Source organism: Sorex araneus, chromosome 3 (assembly GCF_027595985.1).
Source record: "Sorex araneus isolate mSorAra2 chromosome 3, mSorAra2.pri, whole genome shotgun sequence".
Classification (NCBI taxonomy): Eukaryota; Metazoa; Chordata; class Mammalia; order Eulipotyphla; family Soricidae; genus Sorex; species Sorex araneus.
In genome coordinates this window covers 119,991,398-120,018,756 of record NC_073304.1, presented here as the reverse complement: position 1 = coordinate 120,018,756, position 27,359 = coordinate 119,991,398, and the positions used below count along the sequence as shown (strand labels likewise).

Genomic DNA, 27,359 nt, shown 5'->3' with positions numbered 1-27,359 from the left:
ATGCAAATAGACGTGAATGAGTTTCTTTGATAGCAGAGAAGGAAGGTGTTTGCGCCTTACTGGATGTGGTAGATTTTACATTTATAGTTTGCATGGCTTTCAATATTCACAACATTCAGTTATAAAATAGCTTCCACGTAATCAGAATCATGTAACCCAGAAGATGCCCTAGACCCTAGCTTCAACCAGGGGGTCACAGCTCTGGAATTCAATGTGGGAATTGTGGAAAAATCCTTAAAACTTGTTTTAAATTTATTTTTTCTTTTCTTTTTTTTGGAGGGGAGCATGGCAATACCTAGTGGTGCTCAGCGAACCGGTATTATTCCTTTTGGTACTGGGGGACCACAAGCAGTGCTGGGGTCAGTTAAACTTCTTTGTGATTTTTTTTTTAATCTATAAGTGATTTGTACGCCTACTTCTATACATACCTTGGATCATGTAAGCATTTCTTAAGTGATGGGGCTGGGAGATAGCAGCGGGGTTGGGACACATGCCTTGTATACACCCGACCTGGGTTTGTCCCTGGCCCTGCCAGATGTGGCCCTAGAGGTCTCCGAATGACGCTGATGAGCTTCTGGTCCACTGGGCTGAGTATCGCCAGGGTGGGCCACGACCCCTCACGTACTGAAGAGCACGTATTTGTCCTGCCCTTTCAGCCAGCTACTGAGAGAGTTTGAGGTGCCTTCCAGCTGCGAAACTTGGTCTGTCCTCAGCGTTTGGGCAGCTCCTTGAGACTAGCTGTCGAAGGGTGTTTCTCTGCTCATGGACAGAGGCTGGTTCTGGCTTATGCTTTTGGGCGTGTTAGAAACCCCCCACACAAAGACTTGGCCTCTTTCTCAGGTCGCACTTCCCTGTGCGTCTCACCTCAGACTAGCGCCCGATGAGGAGAGAGGATTTCTGGAGCTCTCAGGTCTCTTCGTTTAGAGACAAAGGTTGTTACTCCCACTAGTTGGGAAGTGTGGGAAGGAGGCAATACTGGCGATGTCTCCAGTTATGGTACTTTCGGGGACGTCAAGATTTCTACCTTCTGTGGGAAGAATCTGGGGACTTTGCAGGCGGGGCTTATTTATTGAGGAAATGCTTGTCTCTGGTCTTCAGCGGCTGACCCCCTTCTTTTGTGCTTGGAAAGGTGACCTCCGTGTCTGGAGGGTAAGTCATTTTGCTTCTGACCACAGCCAACTCTGGGAGTTCATAGCCATTTGGCAACTTCCGTTTGCTCAGTAGTTAGGGATTAGGTCCTCAGTTTACCTTGTTGTAGGCTAAGCAGACATTTGTTAACAAATCCTTGAATGTTGTTATGGCTCCGCTCTGGGCCTGCTCCTCTGCCCATGACTCACCTGCCCTGCAGTCGTTTTTGGTGTGTTTCAGCAGAGGCTCCAGAGTTACTCAGTGACACATATATGTGTCTCAGAGCTCAGAAGCTTTAACTTGCCTCGAGTGTCCTCCAGGGACAGGAGGACATTGGGCCTCCGTCACCTTCCTGTGGCCCTTTTGCTCCCCCTGTCGTGAAGTACACACGGGAATATTCTAGGCAAAGGGGGCACTCATGGGCTCACTCATGCTGTGGAAAGGGACTTTGCCTACATACCTGATTTTTCTTCTTTCAATTTTTTTACCTTCAAAACTTGTTTTAAAAATAAGATGACCCCCACTCCCAAAACCCATTTAAAAAAATTTTTGTGGGTTTTTTTTTTTTTTTTGGTGGTGGTGGTTCTATTTACAAAACCTTTGTGTCCAGGGTTGACTTTGAGTAGCGCACAGTGAGAGAGGTGCTGGCCCCCTATGAAAGGCAACCCTGGCCCTTTGTAAATGAAAGGTGCAGTAGTACCAGGTGCCCAGAGAATGAAAAGCGTGTTCAGGGCAGGCTGTGCCCATCTCCCTGGACCTGTGGCCCTCCACATTTGGGCTCTCTCTGAGGCCAGACAAGGTGGCCACACTGCGCACTGCAGTGTTATCAGTGCGTGGGATTCTGACATGGAGCATTTCCCATGGTCCCTGCCACGGATGCACCTTGGCCGAGCACCTCACTGCAGGTCTGAACCTGCCGTTATTTTATATATGAGGAGTTTCGTTGGTTTTCATTTTCCGAGGAGTCACTCCCAGCAGTGCTCAGGGCACCGTGTGGTGCCAAGGATGGAACCCAAGCCTCCTTCAGGCCCAGCCCGCTCAGATGTCTCTCTGGGCCTGCGTCTGACCCTTGAGGCAAGGGTAGAAGGGAAAACTTGGACTGTTAAATTGCTTTTCCTCAGACACTTGGATCTCTGGACTCCTCTGGTTGAATTTGGGAGAAAGTATAAGGTTTGATTTTCACCTCCTAAGAAATGGTAGGCTGGAGCAGTAGCACAGCGGGTAGGGCATTTGCCTTGCACTCGGCCAACCCAGGTTCGATTCCTCTGTCCCTCTTGGAGAGCCCAGCAAGCTACCGAGAGTATCCCGCCCACACGGCAGAGCCTGGCAAGCTCCCAGTGGTGTATCCAGTATGCCAAAAACAGTAACAAATCTCACAATGGAGACCTTACTGGTGCCCGCTGGAGCAAATCAAATCGGATAACTGGGGGGCTGTGCTCCAGTGCTCCAGTGCTGGTGAGGCTGAGCTGCCTTTGGATTTGTTGCTCAATTCTCCTCTAATGTCCCCGGGGACTTTTCCCTTTGGGCTTGTGATCTGTTTTTGCTGATAAACTGTGATACCTTTGGGGCACTGAAGACAATAGTGTTTTCTTCCCTGTTTACTTTGCACTGTGAAGTCCTACCAGATTGTGTTGTGGAAGAGCCTCTGATTCAATTAGCTTGGTCTGCTGTGCTTTTCGGCTGAAGTAGAGTGGAATCAGTAAATTAACTCTTTGGGTCTCTAGGTAATTAAGCCTCCGGCCCTAATCTGCATTGCCTTCTGCAGAGAACCATTTGATCTCTGTGCGGGCAACTGGTGAACTGGATAGAGCAGGTTTTTCTTTTCCTCAACAGCCTGGTCCGGCTTTAAGGCTCGGATTTCTGGTTCTTCTGGAAGAACCATTGCATGTTGAATCCTGTTGTATTAGAGGTGAAAAAAGTGGAAGGAAACGTAAAACAAACCCTTTCATCTCTGCAGCATGACTAGGGGCAACACTGGGACTTCTGTAGTGTCTGGTGGAGACTGAGTGTCACCCCAGCACATAGTTGGTGTCATTGAGGGTTGCTATGTTTGTGACTAGGCCCAGCCTCGAAGGGTTCCTGGTAGGTCTGAATGGACCATAGCGCTCAGTGTGGTTGGTTGGTCAGTGAGTCAACTCTGGCCTTAGAAATCTATTGGGTAACCTTTATAAGAGGGAGTTTGATACAGAAAGGGTTCCTGACCAGGGATGCCGTTTGGGGGTGGGGAGGGCGGGGTCAGAATATATAACCTCTGATGTTTTTTCTGTGTTTCTTGAACTTCTAGGTGAGATATTTGAGGTGTTTGGGTTTTATTTTAATTTTATTTTGTGTGTGTTTGTTTTTTGGTTTGGGGCCTACACCTGACGATGCTCAAGGGCTACTCCTGGCTCTGCTCTCAGGAATCACTCTTGGTGGTGCTTGGCGGGGGTACCCTGTGGGATGCTGGGATGGAACCTGGGTTGGCTGGGTGCAAGGCAAGCACCACACCCTCTCTGTTACTGCATCAGCCCAGGGTGAGATGTTCTGGAAAGGAAAAGCAAGCTTCCTTGGATGATTCTGACGCTCCCCTGGAAAGAAGGTCAACAGAGTTTGACTCCTGGGAAATTTGTTAGTTTTCAGACCTGACTGCAAACCTTGATTTCTTCATGGCCAAATCGGATTCCCTTCCGGTTGCAACATTTATGATGGTTCAGACCACTCTCCTGATAATATGTTTGAAACTCATTTCTTTCCTCTTTCTTTTGGAAGCAAGTAAGTAGCCTTTGTGAGTCTCTGGCTGAGAGAAGAATGCGGTTTGCAGTTTGAGGAAACCTAATAGCAGTTACTATCCCGAGGCACTGGGCCTTGGTGGAACCCCAGCTTGTCTGCCTGATGGTGGGAATAGGGACTCGGGGCGCTTGTTGCAACAGCCTGGGAGCTAGGTGACTTTTGAACTCACCGAGGGTCTTCTGGTTGTGTCATCTGAGAGTTTGGCTCTGGGAAGGGGGGTGGGGGTGGGAGGGAATGCATTTAGAGCTGGAAAGTTGAGTCCGGCCGTTTCCACACTTTGTAATGTTCTTTTGGGAGGCCCAGAGTGCTCCTGAGCCACCTCATTTCACCAGGGGGAGAGGGAGGGGGAGTGGGGGGCTCATATGGCCTGAGGGGGTGTGGCTTGGCCACTGCTGTGTGAGAAGCTAGATCAGCCACCATTGTCCTTTGCTCAGTCCCGGGCGGGCCCTGCGGGGTTGTGGGAGGGCATGGCAGGTACCTGTGAGGAGGCCCTTCCCCAGACAGCCCCGAGTCCCTGCAGCACTGCTGTGCAGCGCCTACCTGGTGGAGATGCTGTTCCCCCAGGTGGGGGACCACGGCGCCCTTGCCCGTGTGCTTATCTGCACCCACCGGTGAGAGTTCAGATTCGAACCAGTTGTTTGATTATTCTCCCTCTCAAGGGTCGAGTGCCACCCGTGGATCACCCCAGGGTCACCTCCCCTTGACTAATGTGTGTTCTCTTTGTCCCTTGAGAAACAACCTGAATTAAAGAGCCCTGGGTAGGTGGTGCAGGGGAAATGCTAAGGCACGGGGCGCTTTCGAAGCTGAACCTTTTGTAAGGAAGTAACTTCCCCCAGAAACAAGATTTTTTACGGTGATTCCGCCGTGATAGTATTAGGCATTCCTGTGCTGAATTTTTCCTTGAATGAATGAGTGACTAACTTAAAAACCATCCCGTAGGTGTGGGTGTGGTCAGCAGTGGGGACCAGAGGCAGTCAGAGACACAGCTGTTGCTGGAGCCGAAAGAAACAACTCCCGGAATTTTAGCCCCAGAGCCTGAGCCAACCAGTGCTTGTTTTAATCAGCTGAGCATAATTGCTACATTCCGTTTGGCAAGGAGTCTGTGTCTCCTTGCACTTCAGAAATAGAGTCCATCTTTGGAGAGTAAAATGTTTTCCTTTGATCTTTATCCGGATTGTCTCCTCCTCTTCCTCCTTCCTTCTCCTCCTGCTGATCCTTCTTTCTTCTTTTTTTTTTTTTTTTTAAATATCCGTGTGTGTGTGTGTGTGTGTGTGTGTGTGTGTGTGTGTGTGTGTGTGTGTGTGTCCTGATGTTGCTTGGGGGTTACTCCTGGAGGTGCATGGAGACCAGCGTGGGCTTCCTTCCATGCATGCATGCATGGCATGCACTGCAGTTATTTGAGCCTTCACCACAACCCCACCCTGAGTTTTTTTAAATATAAAAGGAGCTGGGGGAGAAAGGACATTATTGCATTGGCTTCCTGCTTCTTCTTCTCCCCCCCCCTTCTTTTCTTCTTTTCTGTCAAAACCCTCTAGTTAATGCTTCTATTGCTTTGAAGCCCTTTGAACCATTGAGAGATGGTTCTCAATGTCCTGGGATTCAGTTTTGTGTGTGAAGTCCAGGTTTCAGCCTGCCTGTACCACATACTGGCTGTTTGCAAATCATTCTTAACTTTTGTGTTCCCGCTTTCATCATTTGCAAGGTCATAACCCTAGGCGGTTGTTGAAATGGTGGGAGATGGCTGTTCTGTTCAGATGAGTAAGCGCTTCATCTTCTTGTGTCTGTTGCCATGACCCTTCATCCTGCTCTGTTGGTTTTTCCCCTGTATTACCCGGTGGTCACCTAATCCAGCATCTTTAAAGAGAAGAGAAAGTTATAAGTCAGACAAACAATGACCTCCACTCCCTGGGAATAGGGGCTCGTAGCAGGCACTCAGAAAATTGTGGTTTTCTAAGTCAGAAACCTGTAGAAAGCCCCGCCGTCTGGAGAGCAGTGGCGAGATTGCAGGGAAGTTCTCTGTGGGAAGGGCTGATGGGAGCCACCTTTCCATTTGATGAGATCCGTCCAGGTGGTGCCCACGCCAGTATAGGGGAAGGCTATATCCGTTTGTATTGGCCCAGAGGAAGGAAACCTCCAGGATGGCTCTGGAAATGTCCTCTTAGGTAGTTTTCTCATCTATTGATGGTTCATTTTTTTTTTTTTTCTTTTTGGGTCACACCCAGCAATGCTCAGGGGTTTCTCCTGGCTTTGCACTCAGGAATTACTCCTGGCAGTGCTTGGGGGACCATATGGGATGCCGGGGATCGAACCCGGGTCGGCCGCATGCAAGGCAAACGCCCTACCCGCTGTGCTATCGCTCCAGCCCTTATTGATGGTTCATTTTTGAATGTTTCCCCTAGGACAATTTGGTAACTGGGACAAATTGTCCCCTGGGACAATTTGGTAACAATTCAGTGGCGGGGAGAGGGGGATAATGTGTGCTAGGTGGTGCGTAGTTGGTGTAATGCTATGATACTAGCTCTCAAATAAGTTGATTTGGGTTTTTTTTTTTAATTTGTTTTTATTTTTTGCTTTTTGCTTTTTGGGTCACACCCAGAGATGCTCAGGGGTTACTCCTGGCTCTCTGGCAGTTCTCGGGGGACCATATAGGATGCCGGGGACTGAAACCAGGTCAGCCATGTGCAAGGCAAACACCCTACCCCCTATGCTACAGCTCCGGTCCTTTGTTTTTTTTTTTTTTTTTAATGGTGAATAGGTAATAGTGCCACCAAGGGGATTTTGCTTGTAGAATTTCCTGTTCCCTTGACCTGATTTGAGAACTGAAAGTATTACTGTGATATTATGGGCTCGCTGGTTAGTCCCAATAGGACCAAAATGTGTGGCTAAGGAATTCTGAATCTCCTGGATTTACTCGTTACTTCAGTAGATCATAACCCCAGCCTGACAACTAGGTTGTCAGAATAAATCATAAGTATAAAATGCACCCTTGCTGTGTCAAATGAAAATAAATGTTAGTGGTGTCTACCCCCTTCATGGAGATACACAGCCGCCTCCTAAATTTAAGGAAGCCAGGATTAAAATCACTTCAAAGTCCTTGGGGTTTATTTTAGTTTTTTTTGTTTTGTTTTGTTTTGTTTTTGTCTGGCAATGCACAGGGGTTACTCCTGGCTTTGCACTCAGGAATTACCCCTGGTGGTGTTCAGGGGACAGTATGGGATGCTGGGAATCGAACCTGGGTCAGCCGCGTGCAAGGCAAATGTCCTACCCACTGTAGGCCCATTGCTCCAGGCCCTCAAAGTCCTTGGTTTTAAACCAGGAGGTCATGATCCATTTAGAAGTACACAGAATCCATTTGGGAGATCAAATATTTTTTAAAAACAACATCCCCCCCCCACACACACACAAACCCAACAGGAAAGGAAGAAATAGAAACAAGTGCATCAAGTAGTAGCCAGGCATTATTTTGGAAATTTGGGGGTTTTCTGTTTCTCTTGCCTTGTGTGCCATTGTGATATAAAATACATTTCTCTTGGGCTGTATTGGACAACTTTGAAGTTTGTGCGTCTGCAGTGTTGCATGGCCCAGGCTAGCAGGGCTCCTTCCGGTCATGTGTCTCACATCCTTGAACTGACGGGGCCTGGGAGAGGGTGGGAAGAGGAGACTCTTATGGTCCCATAGCCTCCAAGATTAGTGGTCTAATCACTATTAGGATTGTTGAGTATAAATTCTGGACTGCTTGACTGTTTCTTAGGCTTCAGTTAAATCCTCAATCTTTAGATTAGAGATGGAAGCGCTAGGTGAGACAGGCCTCTCTACGCATCATCATTTGCCGTCAATATTTTGTATCTTCGTGCTACTAAGGTTTATTTGGGTTTTCCTTTAATATAGTTTACGAGATGTATGGTGTTCTTTGTATCATCTTTATACATGTCTGTTGGGCAAATGCAGTGTTCATTTTGCTCTTTTTCTCTTGAGGAGGATTTCCCCCACTTCTGTAACTGTGTGGAGGACTGTGTGACCCGTGGCAGTTTTGTCTGGGCTGGAGAGAAGGACCCACACATAGACACAGACACGGTTGCCTGGCATCATTGAAGCCTATTATCCTGTGCCTCTTCTAGATGGGGAAGTGGAGGCCACATTGGTGAGATGATACGTTGGAGATGCTCAGGAGGCTAACGGCCTTCATGGCTGACCAGTCAGGGTCGACCTACCAGAGGCGAGCCAAGGAGGTTGAGTCCAGCAGGAAGCTAGCATTGAGGCTGGAAGTGTACGTGTTGGTGTACAGAGACAAAGCTTTTCCTACTGTAAACAAAAGCCATGATGAGGGATAGTCATCATAATTATTTTTTAAGTTCCTGTGTTTCTAGATCTTGGTTTTTCGCCATGGCCTAGCTGTACCGATTTAGTTTGTTATGAACTGCACCGTATATCCAGCGTATAGACATGGCCAAGAACATTAGTTAGGAAAGAAAAACTCTTGGGACGGCCGTGAGTAGTGCCGTGTCAAGTGCTTGCTGCCGTGAATTGTGAGAACAGAGAGCGGGTTCTGGATCAGGCTCCCCCTGCCTGCAGCCAGCCTCCCTGCGTTGGGGACCTCAGAGGGTGGGGACGTGGGACTGGTGTGTCACGTTTCCCGCAGCGTTTCAAATCTGTGCTTCCCGAGGGCTGGGCTATTGCATCAGCACCCCGCCTGGGGCTCGTGCCACTTGTCAGGTCCCCGAGGACCTGCTCATCCTTTTTTTTTCACGCCCCCAGAGACAGCATACATCACCCTGCAGAGCCTGGAGATGCAGCGAGCCGCCGGTGTCCTGGGTGCTTCTTCACGGGAGCTGGAGCTCAGGGGTTTGCTTGGGCTTGTTTGCCAGGAGCTGAGTGGAACCTTGGGTGGAAGCCAGGAGTAGTGTTTCTTTTTCCTTCTTACTCAGGAGAAGCTACACCCAGGTCCCCAGGAGCCTGGTGCAGGCCTGGTGATGCTGGGGCCTGCCTCAAGACTCAGGGCTCACACCTGCTAGGCTTGTGCTGGCCACTCGAGGACCGCCCCCGCCCCGGGAGTTGGCATTTCTAGAGCCAAATGGTTGCCTGCTCAAAAACTCTCTAGGGCTTGCCCAGGGTCCTGTATCATTCCCCGTCAGCGTTCTTGTGGGAGAGCTGAACCTTGCAGGGGGCTACCCTGCTTGGTGCCTGGCTTCTTGTGGGGGACCATGTGTCGCTGGGAATCAAACACAGGCCTCCAGTCGCAAAACACGCACTCTGTCCATTGAGATTCTGTGTTTGGAGTGAGAAAGTACAGAAACATATCTCTCCTTCAGACGGTGTTTTCAAGGACTTTGAATTCAAGGACTCCTGTTATCTTCTTCTTCTTCTTTTTTTTTTTTAAGGAACTGGAACAATTTATTGAAAAGCAGAAGAGAAAGGAAAAGAAACTCCTTGGCCAGGGAGGAACTTAGTATAGTATTAAATATATCTCTCAGAGCAGTTACTGAGAAAATTACATTGCTGAACATAATTTTATAAGTGTTAGCAAGGCCTTCATATCGGAATAGGCTTTGAACTATTAAATTAGTTTGAATGTTTTTTTTTTTTTTTTGGTTCTCTTCCTAATGGTTCTGTTACTGTTTCTAGTCAGTGCTGTAAAGGACTCGTAAACTTTTCACAGTGCTTGACATTGGTATTGAATGAATTAGGAACTAGTATCACAGAAGGAAATGACTCATTTAAATGATCTTCTCTTATCATGCATTCACCCATTCGGTTTGGTCTCAGATTTTTTTTATTATTATTTTTGAGTCACACTGGCGATGCTCAGGGGTTACTCCTGGCTCTGCACTCAGGAATTACTCCTGGCGGTGCTTGGGGGACCATATGGGATGCTGGGAATCAAACCAGGGTTGGCCGTGTGCAAGACAAATGCCCTACCCACTGTACTATTGCTCTAGCCCCTGTTCTCAGTTTTAACACTTGGAGGATTCATGATAGTGCTGGGAACCCCGACATACCTCTGATGTAAGGATTCGTCAGGAGCTGGTCCTTCACAACTCCTGCCTGGCTCTCCCGCTGCTGTGGAAGATTAAAGGTGTTGATAGCAACGGTGAGCCCTGGGGAATATTCGGCAAGAACTAAAGGGGTTGCAGATAAGTTGTTTCCCTGGGTTGCCCTCTGGGGAACCCAGTACTTGCCTAATGGCAATTATACTGTGGCTTAATCAGAGCCAGGGAGATGAATGTTTTCAGCAAACATTTGTTGGCCACCTGTCTTTGAAGTTTCCACACTCCTACTGCTTGTAGGTCTTCACTAGGTGCACCATTATCTTTTCTCAGAGCTCTCCTCTCCTCCCTTCAGCTTCCGTCCTACTCAGTCGTGGTGAATGGCGACACCACTTAACACCAGTGTCTCAAACTGGAGCTCTCTGTCGTCTGCCCCACTCCACGCTACGTCCATCTAATGAGTTAACAAGCCCTTGATTTGTTTCACCTCCAAAAAGGTCTTTCAGATTTATTTTGCTCAGGCAGGAGAGATGACTTCTCTTTCGGAGGCCTGGGGCTTGTCCTCATTCCATCCTGTCTGTTCCCTGTTTCTCCGTAGCCTGCACATGAGCGAGCTCATTGGACATGCATTCTTCTCCAGAGGGGAACCCAGTTTATTTATTTCACTTAGATAAGTGAACCCGTATTTCACTTTTCAGGATAGCCTCCTATTCCTTTGGAGGGGAGCTTTCTTAGATCATTCTTTCACCCTTTAGCTAGCTTAGATTTTATCCTCTGCCTTATATCTTCCCTCTACTGGTTAGATGGATTTTTCCCCCAGTGGCCTGAAAACTTCACTTATGTCCTTCTTACGTGTATATAAAAGCTCTATATGGACAAGAATCTATGCTTTTATAAATTTGACAGATGATATATGATATATTCGGATGGTATTGATAGTCCTCTCCCCCACTCTAACGCTTAAAACACTGGGGTTGTTTATGTTTGTTGGTTGGGTTTGGGGAGCAAACTCTGGTGCTCGGGGTTACTCCTGGCCCTGTACTCAGGAGGGATCATTCCTGGCAGTGCTCAGGGGAACATCCATAGTGGGTGCTGGGGGTCGGAGTGATAATACTGTGAGTAGGGCATTTCCCTTGCACGCAGCCAACCTGGGTTCAATCCCTGGCATCCCATATGGTTCCCAGAGCACTGCCAGGATTAATTCCTGAGTGCAGAGCCAGGAGCCTGAGCATTGCCGGGTGTGACTTAAAAAAAAAAAAAGCATAGTGGGTGTTGGGAATTGAACCCAGGTTGGGCTGTGCAAGGCTGACCTTCTCCCTACTGTACTCACTTCCCGATGCTGGGGGTGTTTAGTAAGCGTTGGCAAAGTAATTGGATAAGGGACAGGCTTTTTAAAAAAAAAAATAATTTATTTATTGAATCACCGTGAGAGCAGTTACAAAGCTTTCAGGTTTAAGTCTCCATCACACAATGATGAAACACCCATCCCTTCACCAGTGCACATTTTCCACCAACAACAACCCCTATCCCACACCTTCCCCCTACCTGTGTGGCTGATGATTTCCACATTACTCGCTCTCTGCTTTGTAATCAAAGTCAATATTTTGACACCAGACCCACCATTATTATTTGGGATTTTACCCCAGCACTCAGATCTGCCGAAAAGGCAACATTAGACAAATTGTATTCTGTTGCTGATTATGAATAGCATATGATGTCATCGCGGCCACGTGATTGTGGAATTCTGAAGTTTTAATAATTAAATCTGCTTTTTTTTGGGGGGGGGCGTCACACCCAGCAATGCACAGGGGTCACTCCTGGCTCATGCACTCAGGAATCACCCCTGGCGGTGCTCAGGGGACCATATGGGATGCTGGGATTTGAACCCGGGTTGGCCGCATGCAAGGCAAACGCCCTACCCGCTGTGCTATCACTCCAGCCCCTAATAATTAAATCTGGAGGGATTTCTTCCAAAAGCTGCTGGGTTCCAAGATTTGTTTCTGAGTCTCTCGAATCATGGCTTAAGCCACTTGATCAGTAGCCAGAGGGCCCGTTCATGGGCAGCGGCTGGGGGTCTCGTTGGGGCAGGGGAGGAAAGGGCCGGCTCTACCCCATCCCGTGAGGCAACTTCGTGTCTTGTCACTGCAGGCTCATACCTGGTTGTCCATTGGTAAGGGGCAGTTTTGTGCAGAGCAATCTGGGGGCTTGTAAATATAACTCAGATCTGACCTGTCTTCTGAGATCCAGCCACACAATCAACGTGCACTCAGACAGCACACTCAGGCTGGAGGTGGTTGTGACCAACTCTGTATGGTGGCACGAACAGGTGTTGAGGGAAACTTAATAGTTAAGAGGTGAATTTTTTGTGAGTGATAGGTTTTGGTAAATTTTCAGATGAGAGGATTTTCCCTTTCTGTGTGAAGTTGTGATGGGTACATAAAAGAAGATACTCTCCATGGCTTTCAAGAGTCTTTTTAGTCAAATAAGGACCCTGAATAGAAGTCATAGACCATAGGCCCAAGTGCCTGGGAACAGATTGATGGGTGAAGAAACTATGGTGCGTCTACACATGGAATACGTTGCAGTCACCAGGAAAAATGAAGTAATGAAATTTGCTTATAAATCAATGGACATGGAGAGTGTCATGCTGAGTGAAATGAGTCAGGAGAGGGACAAATGTAGAATGACATAATTCATTTGTGGGATATTAAAAATATTATACAGTATGAGACTAGTATCCAAGGCCAGGAAAAATGAGCCAGGAAGACTGGTCAGTGGTTGGGAGCTTGCCACAGGTGTGTTGGGGGGCAAAAGGCATTTAGGATAGAGAAGGGGCCGGGATGACAGTAACAGTTGGAAATGATCCTTCTGGACAAGAACCAAGTGTTGAAAGTAGGTAAAGGGAAATACTGGGGCTGGAGCAATAACACAGTGGATAGGGTTTTTGCCTTGCATGTGGCGGACCCGGGTTCGATTCCCAGCATCCCATATGGTCCCCCGAGCACCGCCAGGAGTAATTCTTGAGATGTAGAGCCAGGAGTAACCCCTGAGCATCGCCGGGTGTGACCCAAAAAGAAAAAAAAAAGAGAGAGAAAAGCAAATACCTGATAACCTTTTTAGTATCCATATTGCAAACCACAATGCCTAAAAGGAGAGAAAGAAAGAGAAACAGAAACAGAGACAGAGAGAGTGCAAGGGTGAGTGAGACAGAGTGAGTGACAGACAGAGGAGAGAGAGAGAGAGAAGATAAAAGTGTCTACCTGCCACAGAGGAGGCGAGGGGTGGGGGGTGATGGGAGGGAACCTGGGGACGTCATGCTGGGACATGTACACTGGCGAAGGGATGGGTGTTGGAACACTGTATACTGAAACCAAATCATGAACAGCTTTGTAACCGTGTATCTAATGGCAATTCAGTCGGGGAAAAAAAGAGAAAAAGACCACACTGCCTATGTGTCAGCTGGCCCACTGCCCGTTTTTGTACAGTGTTAAAGAGGGCATTTTGCACATTTTTATTTGTTTCAAATTTTTTTGCGATCTGTGAAACTAAATGCAATTCAGCTTTCAGCATACGTAAGGAAAGCATGCTGGAACGTTTGGCCTGTCTGTTTGCCCCAGCTGCGACTGTGTTTGTGCCAAGCTAGCGGAGTTGAGTCTGTAACAGACTGTTTGGCCTGCTTAACTTAAAATATTTCCTCTCTGGCCCTTTATGGAAACAGTTTGTTGATCTTTAGAGGATGGAAAACATTCAAATCAAGCAGAGAAGGGAAAGACTCATGTCGAGAATATTATTTCAGAGAGTGTGACCCAGAATGCTGCAGTGGTTCAGAAGTTTTAGGATCGAAATGATGATCTAGCTTAACCTCTGTTTTACAGATTAGGTATCAGATCAGAAATCTTGTCAAAGTCCACGTGTCAGAGAGCACACGCATTGGGGCGACCGGGACAGACTTTGTGAGGAGTTTCATGATGATAAGATATGTCCAGGGATGGGCGATACTGTGAGTGGCCTTGGCGCTTGAAGAATGACAATTGGGAAAAATGTAGGAACAGATTTCATTTCTCCTCTGAACATATATTTTCCCCCCTTGTATTTCTAGAAGACCTTTGAGCCCTACTTTGAGATTCTGGAGGTATATTCCACAAAGGCCAAAGATTATGTCAATGGGCATTGCACCAAGTACGAGCCCTGGCAGCTGATTGCCTGGAGCGTCCTGTGGACCCTGCTGGTCGTGTGGCTCTACGGGTTTGTCTTCCAGCCTGAGAGTAAGTATATTGGCCCTCGGGAAGGGTGGGGCAGGACTTCCCCATGAGTGTGCCTTACAGATGGGACTACTTTATTTTATCTTTTGGTTTGGTTTTGACTTGTAAATATGTTCTCTGGGATGAGGAACTAGGGTGGAGGAGGGAGCGATAGTACAGGGGTAGGGGTTTGCCTTGCACCTGGCCCGACCCAGGTTCGATTCCCAGCATCCCCTATGTTCCCCCAGCACCCGAATGTCCTGAGAACTGCTGGGTGTGGCCCCCAAACAAAAAAACAAAGCGATCTGTTTAATGGAAGTGGGCTTTGTCTTCAGACCGGCAGAGTCATCCCTCTGTGACTGCTCCACGGAGTTTTGGGGACTTGCCGCATACATAAACACTTCCCAGAAGCTGGTCATTGTGAAGGTTCACAGCCATCACACCGGCCTCAACACTTCCAGTCCCAAGTTCTTGCCTAGAATCTAACCGTATCACATAGGCTTCCCAAGGCAGGAGTGATTGCTTTCGCTCTCCGTGATGATTTTAGTAAAGATTCCATGAAACTGGGGGGCACTCAGGGCAGGCCCCTCGGAAGGCCTTCTCAATGCCAGGGCCTACCCCAGGCTGCTCAGGAGATCTTTGTGCAAGTCCCCTGGGATCTCTGTCCTCTTGGGAGATGGAGTCAATATCAGGGGACAGTGAACTTTGATAGTGTGTTGTTGATCTGTGCGCTGTTTGGACAGTGACTCAGAGAGGCCGACTGGGAGAAGTCCATTAGTGATCAGTTGGTGAATTTCCCTTTTCTAACATTTAAGTTTTCTTATTCCGGCCCCTATTTATGTGCTTGTATTATTTCTACATTGGCATCATTTCTTTAGGTTAAGAAGAAATTACCGATTATGTGCAATTTTATCTAGTTTAGTACATGTAGTTTCATAAAGTATAATATGCATTGCACACAAAATACAATTTTTATTTTGCAGCATGCAATTTGAGTTTGTCTGTTTAGCAGTGCTGGTGATTAGACCCAGGACTTCACATGCCAATTTTTCTTTTCTCACCTCCCCCCGCCACCCCTGCCTCAGATGTGCTCAGAGCTTCCTCTTCGCCCCGCACAGGGATTGATTCTGGGGTGCTTGAAGACCATATGAGGTGCCAGGGATCGCACCCAGGTTGGGCGTGTGCAGAGCAAGCACCTAACCCACCTTGCTATCTCTCTGCCGCTCCTCACATGCAGTCTTAATCTAAGTCAGAGATACAGTTGTCTTTTCTCCAGAGATGGAAGATAATTTTGGCAGAATGGCCAATTATTTCAGCACTTTGCTCCTTATGGGGTTTTTTGTTCCCTCCATATCACCGAACAATCCAGGTTATTATTAGTATATTGCCCCTGAGGAGTCTAAAGTCTGAGCCAGCGAGAGATTGAGATTTGGAACTTGGAATCCCCTTGAGGGGCACGCGCAGGGCTGGATCCCAGGGAGGACACGGGGCCAGGTAAGAAGGGTAGGCGATGGGAGGAAGGTCAGGGTCACGGCTTCTCCACATTGTTGCTCACGGACTTCTGCCAGCTCACATCCCGGCTCTGTGTTGTAGTTTAGCACCCAAAGTTGGATGCTGTATGGAGAGAGAACGTGATAAGCACCCGAGGGCTCGGTGAGCACCTGGAGCAGCAGCGCCTTCTGTTCCCCGATGCAGCGGGCATGGCACGCCTGCCATGCCCTTGGTTCATGCGAGAGTTGTGTGGCATCATCTGTGTGAGGGGGACGTGAACCTGGAAGAGTGTGCACTGTTGTTCTTCGCTGGTGTGTCCGTTTCATCACAGCCTGGTCACCTCTCTGTGCCTCTTCAGGACTTTGACTGCAGAGAGAGTCTTCCTAGGACAGTCCCACATCGTCATTGCATTTCTAGATTCTTCATTTCTGATGCTATAGTCAATTTTCTTTTCGTTTTAGGTACTTTGGTTGTTTTTTGTTTTTTGTTTTTTGGGTCACACCCAGCAATGCATTCAGAAATTACTCCTGGCAGTGCTCGGGGGACCATATGGGATGCTGGGGATCGAACTCGGGTCAGCCATATGCAAAGCAAACACCCTACCTGCTGTACTATCACTTGGCCCACTTTAGTATTTTGTTGTTGTTTGCATATTTTGACCACCACCGGCGGTGCTCAGGGCTTCTTCCTGGTTCTGTCCTCAGGAATCAGTTGTCCCGGGCACTGCTTGGGTTACCAAATGGGGTGCTGGCAGTTAACCTGTGCTTGGCAGTGTGCAAGGCAAGCACCCTGCCTGCTGTACCATCTCTCTAGCTCAGTGTTTAAGAAAAAATTATTTTATCAAAGCACCATGATTTACAAAGTTATTTATAATTTAGTTTCTAGCATACAGTGTTCTAGTACCAATCCTGCCATTAGTGTCAACTTCCCACCACCAGTGTCCCCAGGTTCCCCGCCACCCCCGCCACTCCCCAAACCCCCGCCTTAACAGGCACTTTTGTTTGTTTTGGTTTGGTTTGGGGCCACACCGGCAGTGCTCAGGGCTTATTCCTGACTCTGTATTCAGGGATCACTCTTGGCCATGCTAGGGGACCATGTGGGGTGCCGGGGATTAAACCTGACTTGACTGTGTGCCAGGCAGATCCGCTCCCCTGGGTCCTGTTGATCTCGCCCCAACAGGCACACTTTAAAGTTTGGTTGTTGTGGTTTGGTCTCCTGCTTAGAGTATTGTTGGCCCTGTGGTTGATTTATTTATTTTATATGCTTAGGGTACAAACCCGCCAATGCGTTACTCCTGCCTCCGCACTCAGGAATCTCTACCGACCGTGCTGGGGGGCCCATACGGGATGCCAGGGGGCAGACTTGGGTCAGACGCATGCAAGACAAGAGCCCTGCCCACTGTGGTTTGGCTATATCCACATACCTCACCTCTACCCCACCAGTGCCCGAGGCCCTGGGCCCCAGTCCCTGTTAGCCCCCCGCCTTCCTCTTCTCCCCTGATTTTCCTTCCCTGTCCTTTCCAGTTCTGTGATCTAGGGTCAGCAGAAGTTAGGTGCCCTGCTGTGATACTGAGCATTCCCTCGTTCTGGTCCTCCGCATCCCGCACATCAGTGATGCTCTTTCACATCTGTCTGCTGTTTCTCCCCAGTGCACTCTGGCTCGGCGCTCATCAAACGAGGCTGTTTCTCCTTCCCTCCTAAGCATGGTACTGTGCTCCTGGATAGCGGCCTCCGTCTGCTGAGCCTTCGGTATCTTTCTGTCTCATCTACTAAATAAGGAAGTGATCCTGATCTCCCCCCCACCCCCACACACCAGGGAACACACACACACACACACACACACACACACACCCCAGGGAACATGCAGACACCAGGGAACACATACACAGACCCAGGGCCTGAACTCCGGCCTCACACGTGGGGCATTTTCCTGCTGAATCTAGTCCCAGACCCTGAATCTTTAGTGCTTTAAAATTATTGAAAGTAGTCAAATAGTAATCAGGTTAAATATCCAGCTAGGCTCTACTCATCCAGCGGTCTCTCACGGTAATATTTAACATACAGACAGGAAGAGTCTTTTGTAATGGACAGTGTTGTGGGAGGTAGGGTCTGCAGCAAGCTGGCGGCCCGTCTGAGAGTGTGTGTCGCACAGGAAGCCTGGGAGCGCTGCAGAACTGAAACATAATGATAAACTAAGGGGTTCAACCCCGTCGTCGTCGTCTTTAGTCTCTTTTTCAGTTACCTGGTTTTGTTTTAGGCATTTCCATCATCTCAGCCGTGGTGCCAGGCCGTGTCGGGGAGACAGGAGTAGTCTCAGCTGAAGCTTGCCAAGATGCAGTGTTGTGTGGAAGCTGCAGAAGCAGGGCACGGCTCGTGCTGCCTGTTGCGAGCTGCCGGCCGGGAAGGGGAGAGCCCACTCCCCAACAGGAAGGCAGCCGGCTCTGCCCAGCGCGTGTCTCACCTGGCACCTCACCTACCCGTATCTGGGAGTACCTCGAAATTTCTGCTTTTGAAACCTTGTAGGGACCTAGGGGTCTCAGGGTAGAAAAATGAAGGCTTCCATGAAATCTCTGATCTGGCCTTGAGCAAATGATTGACGCTTTGATAATTGGTTGCTCTGGGTCGTATGTGTCAGTGCCAGCCTCACAGTCAGTGAGACTTAACTGAATGCAGTAGGAGAGACAGCGGTTCATGGGGAAGCCATGCATTTGTGATTACCCAGATGACAAGAGCACAGTTCCTTACTGGCCCTCCACAGCACTCACAGAACAGAAGGGACTGTGGTGTGCATGGTTTTCTCAAAGCCTTTATTACATTCAGAAAATATTTCCAGGATGTGTGTTGACCAAGAGACTAGATAAATCTCCAGGCCTGGAGAACAGCCTGGGTTAGTCATTTGTCTGGGGAGAGGGAAGAGAAATGTTGGACATCTGGAAACAGTGGGAGGGTGAAGAATTCTCGAGGTCATTGTTGTGTGATGAAATAATCCTGCTACCAGGAATCGATCCTGCAGATGGAGACACTTGTGTGTGTGTCTGTGTGTCTGTGTGCGTAGTGTGGCATTTCCTCTGAAGCCGACTGGCCATGTGGTTTGTAATAGCCGTGTTCTAGGAAGGGGAAGGTTAAGCAGGTCATGGCACTCCCACATGGCGGGCTGCTCTGTAAAGGTGAGTGATGAGGCTGGGCCGTCGCCCATGTGGGAGAGCATACGTGCAGGGCCCTGAGTGATACCCCTGCCATCTGGCTCCCCAAATAGTACTGGTCACCCTAGTGACCCCAGGCACAAAACCATCTGGCCCGCTCTGTCCAGCCAAACTCTGGGAGTCGTGTTACAGGTAAAACTATTATATCTTCAGTCTAATATTCCTAAGTAGAAAAACAGTGTCTAGAACAGTGTCAGGATGTGCTGCTTTTGTGAATAAAAGGAGAGGCAATTAGCATATATGTATATATGCTACAACCAAGATACATATATGTATATATGATATATATGTATATATGTTTTTGTTGTAGGACCTGGCAGTGCTGAGGGGACTGTGTAGAACCAGGAATTGAATTTGGGGCATATGTATTCCGGCCCTTTGAGGGAATACATCCCTGGCCTCAAGATTTTTTTCTTGATTCCTGCTTGAGTATGCGGAAAGGAATACTTGCAGAAGTTAATGATAGATTTGCCTGGGGCTAGGGTGAGGGGTTGGAGGATGGCGGAGGGGGAGAGATTTCACTGTGTCCTTGAGCCACGCCAATATGCAACTTGCTCCAGCATCATTAAATTAGAACGCTGCTTCTTACAGGGAAGAAATTCTCCATTTGCAGTCTGAAAGCGAGTGCAGTGTGGAGGGACGTGTTGAGTCTGACGCTGTGACTGGCAAGTCACTCCGTGGAAGCTTGATGGGGCAACAGAACTGCTTGTTTCTTCCAGGTTTGTGGTCACGGTTTAAGAAGAAATGTCTGCGGCTCTGCAGGAGGATGCCTGTCGTAGGCCGAAAGGTGAGTGGTGTCTGCCTCCCCGCCCCGTCCCGGGGGGACCCTTTCTCCCTGGCTCTGAACTCACAGCGACGGGGCAGTGTCTGGGCATGTGAGGTGGTAGAACTGGAGAGTAGGCAGGTGGTGGCGCATGTGCCCCGAGGCTGAGGCCCCGAGTTCAGTCCGCGGCACCCACTGCTGGCTCTGAGCTCTGCAAGGGGGGCACCCCCAGGCTGCACAGCCCCAGGAATGCCAGTGCTATGTGGGGAGAGAGTACAGTGGTTAGGGTGTGTGCACAGCACTTGCCCCGCCTGGGTTTGTGATCCCCTGCACACGTGGTTTCCTGAGGTTTGTGGGGTACAGCCCAGGAAGCCCCGAGCACCACTGGGTGGCCTCAGCACCCGGGGCCCGAGCAACAGCCTCAGATTCCTGCTTGGAACCACTGACCCAGTTGACTGAGGAGGATCTAACACGAGGATAGGCCCAGACAGAGTAGTGCAGGGTGTTGTCCAGTGGTCACGGCCAGGGGTGCTGCTTAAGCTGCTGCAGTGCACCGGACAGAGCCCCCCAGACGGAGCCGTCTGGCTCCCAAGGTCAGGAGTGCTGAGGCTGTTGAATGTGGCTTGGCCCTTTCTCCCACGTCCTTGACCAAAGGAGGGAGGAGACCTCTGTCCGGGGAGAGTCTGACACGAGGAAGCCCCACGAAGTGACAGAACGAGTGTCTTGGGACAGTCTTTGACTAGACTAAATTATGACAGGCCGTCGTTTATCTGTTTCAATACCTGTTCGCTAGCGCCTGGATCCTGAGTACATGAAAACCCCAGTAGTTGCTGAGCCGAAGGATGTTTTTTGACAACGCATTTCTGTTGCACATCACTTCGCTCTGAGTGAGAGGAGGGCTTAATCTGGTGTTGATTTTCCCGGGCTGGGTTTATCTGTGGCTTTAGATCTGGGTTTGGCAAAGGGACATGAGGACTTTGCAGCCGAATCTTCTGTAAAAGCACTAGCCTGGCTGTGTTTCATACGCCTCCTTGACTGACACCAGCAGGGGATCAGATTCAGGCTGTCGTGTGTGTGTGTGTGTGTGTGTGTGTGTGTGTGTGTGTGTGTGTGTGTTGGCGGGGGGGGGGGGAGGGGGTTGTCCAAGTTTAGAAATGTCGATAACAGGCTCGATAACAGGCTCGTTCCCTGCCCTTTGTACCTGTCTACCTGTCTTTGGCATGTTCCTGCATCCTTCCCACCCTGTGCTGACAGTAAGTCACCTCTCCACCCCTCCCGCTGGCTTCTTATCGTTCTGGAAGATAAACAGGGCAAGAAGCGCTCGAAGAGGCTCCTGAAGCAGCAGTGTCCTCTCCTCCACTGTACCTTGCCCAGCTGTTTGCCTTCCAGCTGTCTTTTACTTCCGCCTCTCATTTTGCCCCTTCCGGGCCAAGCCCCCAGAGGTGTTGGCTTTGGCCAGAACTCTGTTCACCCGTGCGCTCATGTCTCCTGTGCTTTCAGGTGCCTTTCCTGGGGAGTTTGCGGGGGCGGGGAAGGGGAGTAAGAGCAGGTATTTGCTCTCCAAGCTATATTCAGCCTTTTGAGTGAAGTCTGCTCTAGTCTTTGTTGGAAGGGGTACGTGAGAGGGGAGGAGCAAGGAATGGACCCAAATACCAAGGATAACAATTCCTCCTTATTTCCTGATTTTCCACCTGTCCATGTCACGGTTCTCCCTTTCAGTTTTAGATTTTGAGGCAAATACATGCTAGGGTTTTGAACTTTCTCCCTTTTGGCGGGGCTTGGGGGCGCAAACCAAGCGGAGCTCAGCCTCGGGGGACCCGGTCTCTGCAGTGCTCGGCCTGCGAGGCTGCTGACTCTGTTCTGGAGCCTGACGACTGGAGCTACCCAGCACTGCCCTGTGGTGTTGAGGGCCTCCCAGACCATCTTTTTTTTTTTTTCCCCCTCTTTGGGTCATACCTGGCTATGTTCAGGGCTTACTCCTGGCTCTGCACTCAGGAATACTCCTGGCAGTGTTCAGGGGACCATATGGGATGCTGGGGATTGAACCGGGTCAGCCGCGTGCAAGTCAAGCACCCTACCTGCTGTGCTGTCGCTCCAGCCCCCACCAGGGCATCTCTTTTTTCTTTTTGTTTTTTTCATTTTATTTTTCAATTTTATTTTCATAACGTTCACAAAAATTGATTACATTCAATATTTCAACACCAATCCCACCACCATTACACCTTCCCACCACCATTATTTCGAAGTTTTCCACCACCACTCAAGCCTGACCCACAGGCAGATGCAAGATAATTTCTTTTGTATTGCTTGTTATGAGTAGTGTAAGATGTCTATAAGGGTCTATCTCACGATTCAACAAAAAAGCAAAAAAAGAAAAATAGTATGAGATGTCACACGGTCACTCTTGTGGCTGCACACTCCTGGGATTCTAAAAATTTAAACTGGGGTCCAGAACTACTCCTGCATCTGAGATTCATTTGTGAGTCTCTGGATCATGGCTCTTCATGTGCTACATGGTGCCTGGAGGCAGCTCGTGGGTGTGACAGCCAGGGCCCCAGAAGGGTGGGGAGATGGGAAGGGACGGCCCGGTCCCGACCCCTTGACGCCTGGCATTGTCAGTCACTGGTCCCGCATACCTGGGTTTTTCCGTGGATTTATTCTCTTGCGTGTGGGGCCCAGGACGAGTGTGTGAAGATCAGCCGTGAGGGTGGCAGCGATTGGTTCTGGAGGCTTGTAGCTGCCGGGGCTCAGCTGGGGCAGGCAGAGAGAGAGGATGCTGCTCCCGTCTGAGGTGCTCCCTCCGGGGCCTTTGTGATGGTGCTTGCTTGGGCCCTCCCAGGGCCTTGGCTCCTGGTGCCAGGTTCAGACTTGTTTGTGCAAACCATGTGGCCTTAGTTGCAGGGCTCTCGCCGGGCCTGGGGCCATGCCGGATAGTGTGAAATGGACAGAATTAAACGTTAGCTCAAGATTGAAAGTTTACTTTGAAGGAGACTTTTGGGCTTGGAGGCAGCGTGTGTGTAGTGTGACCCATTCATGGGCTGCGTGCTCTTTGTTAACGCTTGCTGAGGACTGGAGCGATAGTCCAGCAAGTGAGGCACTTGCCTTACACTCTGCAGACCTGGGCTGGGTCCCGGCGTCTGCCAGGAGTGATCCCTGAGTATTCATATGCCTCCTTGACAGACAGCAGCGGGGCGTCAGATTCAGGCTGTGTGTGTGTGTGTGTGTGTGTGTGTGTGTGTGTGTGTGTGTGTGAGTGTGAGAGATCCAGTGGTAACGGCCAGGGGTGCTGCTTAAGCTGCTGAGCCAGAAGTCAACCCTGAGCACTGTTGGGGTGAGGCCTGAAAACCAAATGTGTTTATTTGGCCCCTATAGGCACTTTAGCAGGTGCTGGGGCTTAGTGACGGGCACCACTAACTTCTCCCTGGGTAGCACTAATGGGAAAGATGACAGCAAATAAATATGTAAGGAGAACATTTTGAAATCAGTCCGTGTGGAGAAACTGAAGTTGGGTAGCGGAATCGAGATTCTGAGGCAAGAACTGGGGAGTAGAAAGTACTGTGCTCTTGACGTTGTTCTTGTAACAACTCAGGCCTGGGCGTGGAAACCCAGCTTAGCCACTCCAGTGTCCCTGCTCACACGGCATAGGTTTCTTGGTTTTGGGATCCCACCCTGCAGTGCTTCGGACTTACTCCTGGCTCTGTGCCCGGGGATTGCTCCTGGGTCATACCCTACCCGCTGGGCTATCTCTCTGAGCCCGAGGTACAGTTCTTTATTTACAACTTGAAAGATACCTCCCCGCAGCCCCCCCCACGGCCCAAGGGACCTTTCCACATGCCACTGTTCGGCTGTTACAGAATGGTTTGCAGGTGGCTGCCCTGTGCAGGGGCCACGTGCAAGGGGCACTCTTGGATTGTCTGTATCCACAGCTAGAGGGAAGGAAATCACTCTGTAAGGGCAGCGTGCACAGAAGTCTGGCCTTTCGATGTTTGCTGGGTACAGCCCAGGAAGCCCCGAGCACCACCAGGTGGCCCAGCACCCGGGGCCCGAGCAGCAGCCTCAGGTTCCTGCTTGGAACCACTGACTCAATTGACCGAGGGTGACCAGAGGAACCCAGAGCCCCCTCCTGGGCTCTGCATGGAGCCACCCCCAGCCACAAACAAACAGACAAACAAATAGTGCTTTTGACTTTCTAAGGAGATAAAATAAAATTTTGGTTTTGTTCTGACTGGCACCTACCTCGGGACCTCACACATGCCAGGCAGGCATGCGTCAGATGCCTTCTCCACTGCGGGGCTCCATGTCCAGCCGGACTGTCGTCTTTCTAGAAACCTTCCCAGTGTACCTGCCTGTATGTGGGAAGTCACTGGGCCTCCAGAAACCTCCCGGTGCACAGACACCAGGACCTCTCAACTGCTGACCACTCCCTTTTCTGGCTGCAGCTCACAGCTGTCTGTCTGTGCCTGTTTCTCCAGCACACACAGCGTATTGGCAGGGCGGGCGCAAAGTCCAGATACTGTCCTCAGGGAGGCACTGGTGCCAGCAAACATGGACCAAGCCAAGCAGTGGTTGTGCTAGCCGGGCAGAGGAGAGGGTGGGAGAGACTGTGCATCTTTGGCTCCAGAGAGAAAGCAGATGGGCTGGAGCCGTAACACAGTGGGTAGGGCATTTGCCTTGCACGCGGCTGACTCGGGTTCGGTCCCCAGCATCACATGTGGTTCCCCAAGCCCCGCCAGGAGTAAGCCCTGAGCATCGCCAAGTGTAGCCCCAAACAAAATACAAGCAGAGGGACTTTCCAGACTTCTCAGATAGCCCGGGGTCCACCCCAGGGACCATCCCAGGTTCCACCTCAGGGTCTGTCCCAGGGTCCACCCCAGGGTCCACCCCAGGGACCATCCCAGGTTCCACCTCAGGGTCTGTCCCAGGCTCCACCCCAGGCTCCACCCCAGGGTCCACCCCAGGTTCCACCCCAGGGTCCACCCCAGGGACCATCCCAGGGTCCACCCCAGGGACCATCCCAGGGTCCACCCCAGGGTCCACCCCAGGGACCATCCCAGGGTCCACCCCAGGGTCCACTCCAGGGTCCACCCCAGGGTCCATCCCAGGCTCCACCCCAGGCTCCACCTCAGGGTCTATCCCAGGTTCCATCCCAGGCTCCACCCCAGGGTCCATCCCAGGCTCCACCCCAGGGTCCATCCCAGGGTCCACCCCAGGGTCTGTCCCAGGCCCCGCCCCAGTGTCCGTCCCTGGCATCGCATGTTCCCCCGGGCACTGCCAGGGACCTCTCTCAAGCACTGATCCAGGAGTACCTTTTGGGCACTGCTGGGTGTGGCCCCCAAACAAACAACAAATAAGACTTCTGAGAAAAGGTTGCACCTGCCAGAAAACAGCCGAACAGTCAAAATGTCACATCTCTATTTTTTTACCTTTCTGGGGGTGTGGGAGACCTCCCGGCAGAGTTCAGCGGCCTGTGCCGTCCCTGCAGCGCTTGGAGGCCATCACCAGAGCTCTGTCCGGCACTGCTCAGGGGCCCCGTGGCAGGGGAGGCCGCCTGTGCCTTGTGTCTCTAAGGGACAGACGTCCTCGGCCCACCCCGTCTAAGGAGAACTGCGCCCTGACCGCCCAGCCCTGGCGGGGGCGCCCTCTGCTCCCTGCCTCCTTGCCTTGCCTTACCTTTGTCTTCTTCGCCTCCACAGATCCAGGAAAAGGTGAACAAGGCCAAGGATGACATTAATAAGAACATGTCCTTCCTGAAAGTGGACAGAGAGTACGTGAAGGCACTCCCCACACAGGGCCTGAGCTCGACTGCCGTGCTGGAGAAACTCAAGGAGTACAGCTCCAAGGGTACGACACTTGTCTCGGCGGCTCCCCCAAACTATTTCTAGGAACCGTTGCCAGTGTTAAGTGAGGACCTAGTGTGATCGCAGTATTGTTTACCTGACAGGATACCTGGATAGTGTTAAGTGCTTAGTAACTGTCAACGGTAATTCTAACACAAACACATATTTGTTACATATTAATATATTATGAAAACACATTCTTTTTTTTTTTTTTTTGGTTTTTGGGTCACACCCGGCGATGCACAGGGGTTACTCCTGGCTCTTCACTCAGGAATTACTCCTGGCGGTGCTTGGGGGACCATATGGGATGCTGGGATTCGAACCCGGGTCGGTCGCGTGCAAGGCAAACGCCCTACCCGCTGTGCTATCGCTCTAGCCCCTGAAAACACATTCTTAAAAGTGAGCATTTTGGAGATTATCCTGCTGAGTGAAATGAGTCAGAGGGAGAGGGGCAGACCCAGAATAATCAGTCTTGTATGTGGGATAGAAAGAAATGCGGTCCTGGAATTGCTGACGTCCAAAGGCAGCAGAAACAGCAGGAGAGAGAACTGGCCCTTAGGAGGGGCCTGCGGAGGTCTGGGGGCTGAGAGGAGGGGACGTGTCAAGGAAGGGACCATTACAACAACAGCAGTGGAGAGGGAAGTGGTCACTATGGACCAGGACTGGCACTGGAAGGAGGTGCAGTGAGGTGCTGGAGACCTTCTCAGTAACAGTATGCAGAGCACAGTGCCTGGGGGGTGGGGGCAGGGGGAGGGAAGAAGAACAGCGTCTGCCTTAGGGGCAGGCTGGGCGCCTGGAGGCTAAATGGTGGCACTGATGGTGGGTAACGGACACTGGTGAAGGGATGGGTGTCAGAACATTGTATGCCTGAAACTCCATCATGAGTAACTTTGTAACTCATGTAATTCAGTTTAAAAAAGATCAGCATTTCCATTTGGCATAATTTTAGTATTGTAGAAAATTTACAGGTAGAATTCTGAGATTTTGCCAGCTTGGCCAGCTTCTCCATCTAAAACTTGATGCCTTGGCCAAAACTAAAAACTTAATGTTGGTATAATCCTTCTAACTAAATTATAAATTTTTCTTCCTATTACACCAATTTTTCCACTAATGTCCCTTCCCCTGGGCCTAAGATCCAGTCTGGGGTACCACAGTGCATTTCAATAAGTTCCTAAAGTATCTGTAATTGACTGTTTAGCTCTCTATGTTGGGTGCTACAGAATTAGGCACAGTCTAGGATTTATGATGCTCAGAGCAGGGATGAGCACTCTGAGATCCGTCAAGTCAAGACTGCTTGGTTCCGAAGGCCGGTTGCTGACATTCTCTATCTTTCTCTTCCATTTTTAAGTCACTGCCCATTGTCATACTCTGTAGCACCAAAGAACAGGAAATGAAACCAGAAACCATGCTTCCTGTTTTTGAAAAGTTAGCAAGCAATGCTCTGAAAACGTCCTTGGTACAGACTGGTCGCCTCTAAGGGGCGGGGCGAAGCAAGCAGGCAGCAGGGCAGAGCTGAGGTTGGGTGAGAAGGAAGGGTTTGCCTGGACGTTTGCAACCGCATCCTCTGCTTCCTTGTTGGAGCTGCAGATCTTTCAATTATAGAGCCCAGGGGTACACTGTTTAGAGAGGTTTTTAGTCGGGGTGTTTCTGTAATAGCTTTCTCACGGTTCACCCTAATTGGGGCATAGTCATGTCACAGAAGGATCTGAGATTCCCACACCACCAGACTTATTAGGATAATGTAGAATATAGACAGAAAGTGGAAAACTCAACCTTAGATTCTGGTCTGGAATTGTTTTCTTCAAGTCTGTTGGTGTTGGTTCGGTTTGGTTTGGGGCTAGCTACACCCAGCCGTGCTCCTGGCTTACTCCTGGATCTGTGCTCAGGACTCTCCTGGCAGGGCTCAGTGGACTGTATGCAGTGCCAAGGATCCAGCTGGGATCA

General features: G+C 50.0%; 1 protein-coding gene across 4 annotated transcripts in view; it reads left to right on the top strand.

Moving 5' to 3' along the window:
* Positions 1 to 27,359, top strand: part of SGPL1 (sphingosine-1-phosphate lyase 1) — a 65,881-nt gene that overhangs the window by 13,753 nt on the left and 24,769 nt on the right. For 2 of the 4 annotated variants that reach the window (XM_055130808.1, XM_055130807.1), the window contains 3 exons: positions 13,984 to 14,146; positions 19,535 to 19,602; positions 25,272 to 25,419. In XM_055130808.1, the coding sequence (XP_054986783.1) occupies positions 13,984 to 14,146; positions 19,535 to 19,602; positions 25,272 to 25,419 (379 nt within the window). Of the gene's footprint in view, positions 1 to 13,980; positions 14,147 to 19,534; positions 19,603 to 25,271; positions 25,420 to 27,359 lie in introns of all 4 variants that reach the window. The other 2 variants (XM_055130805.1, XM_055130806.1) reach the window with 1 other exon arrangement.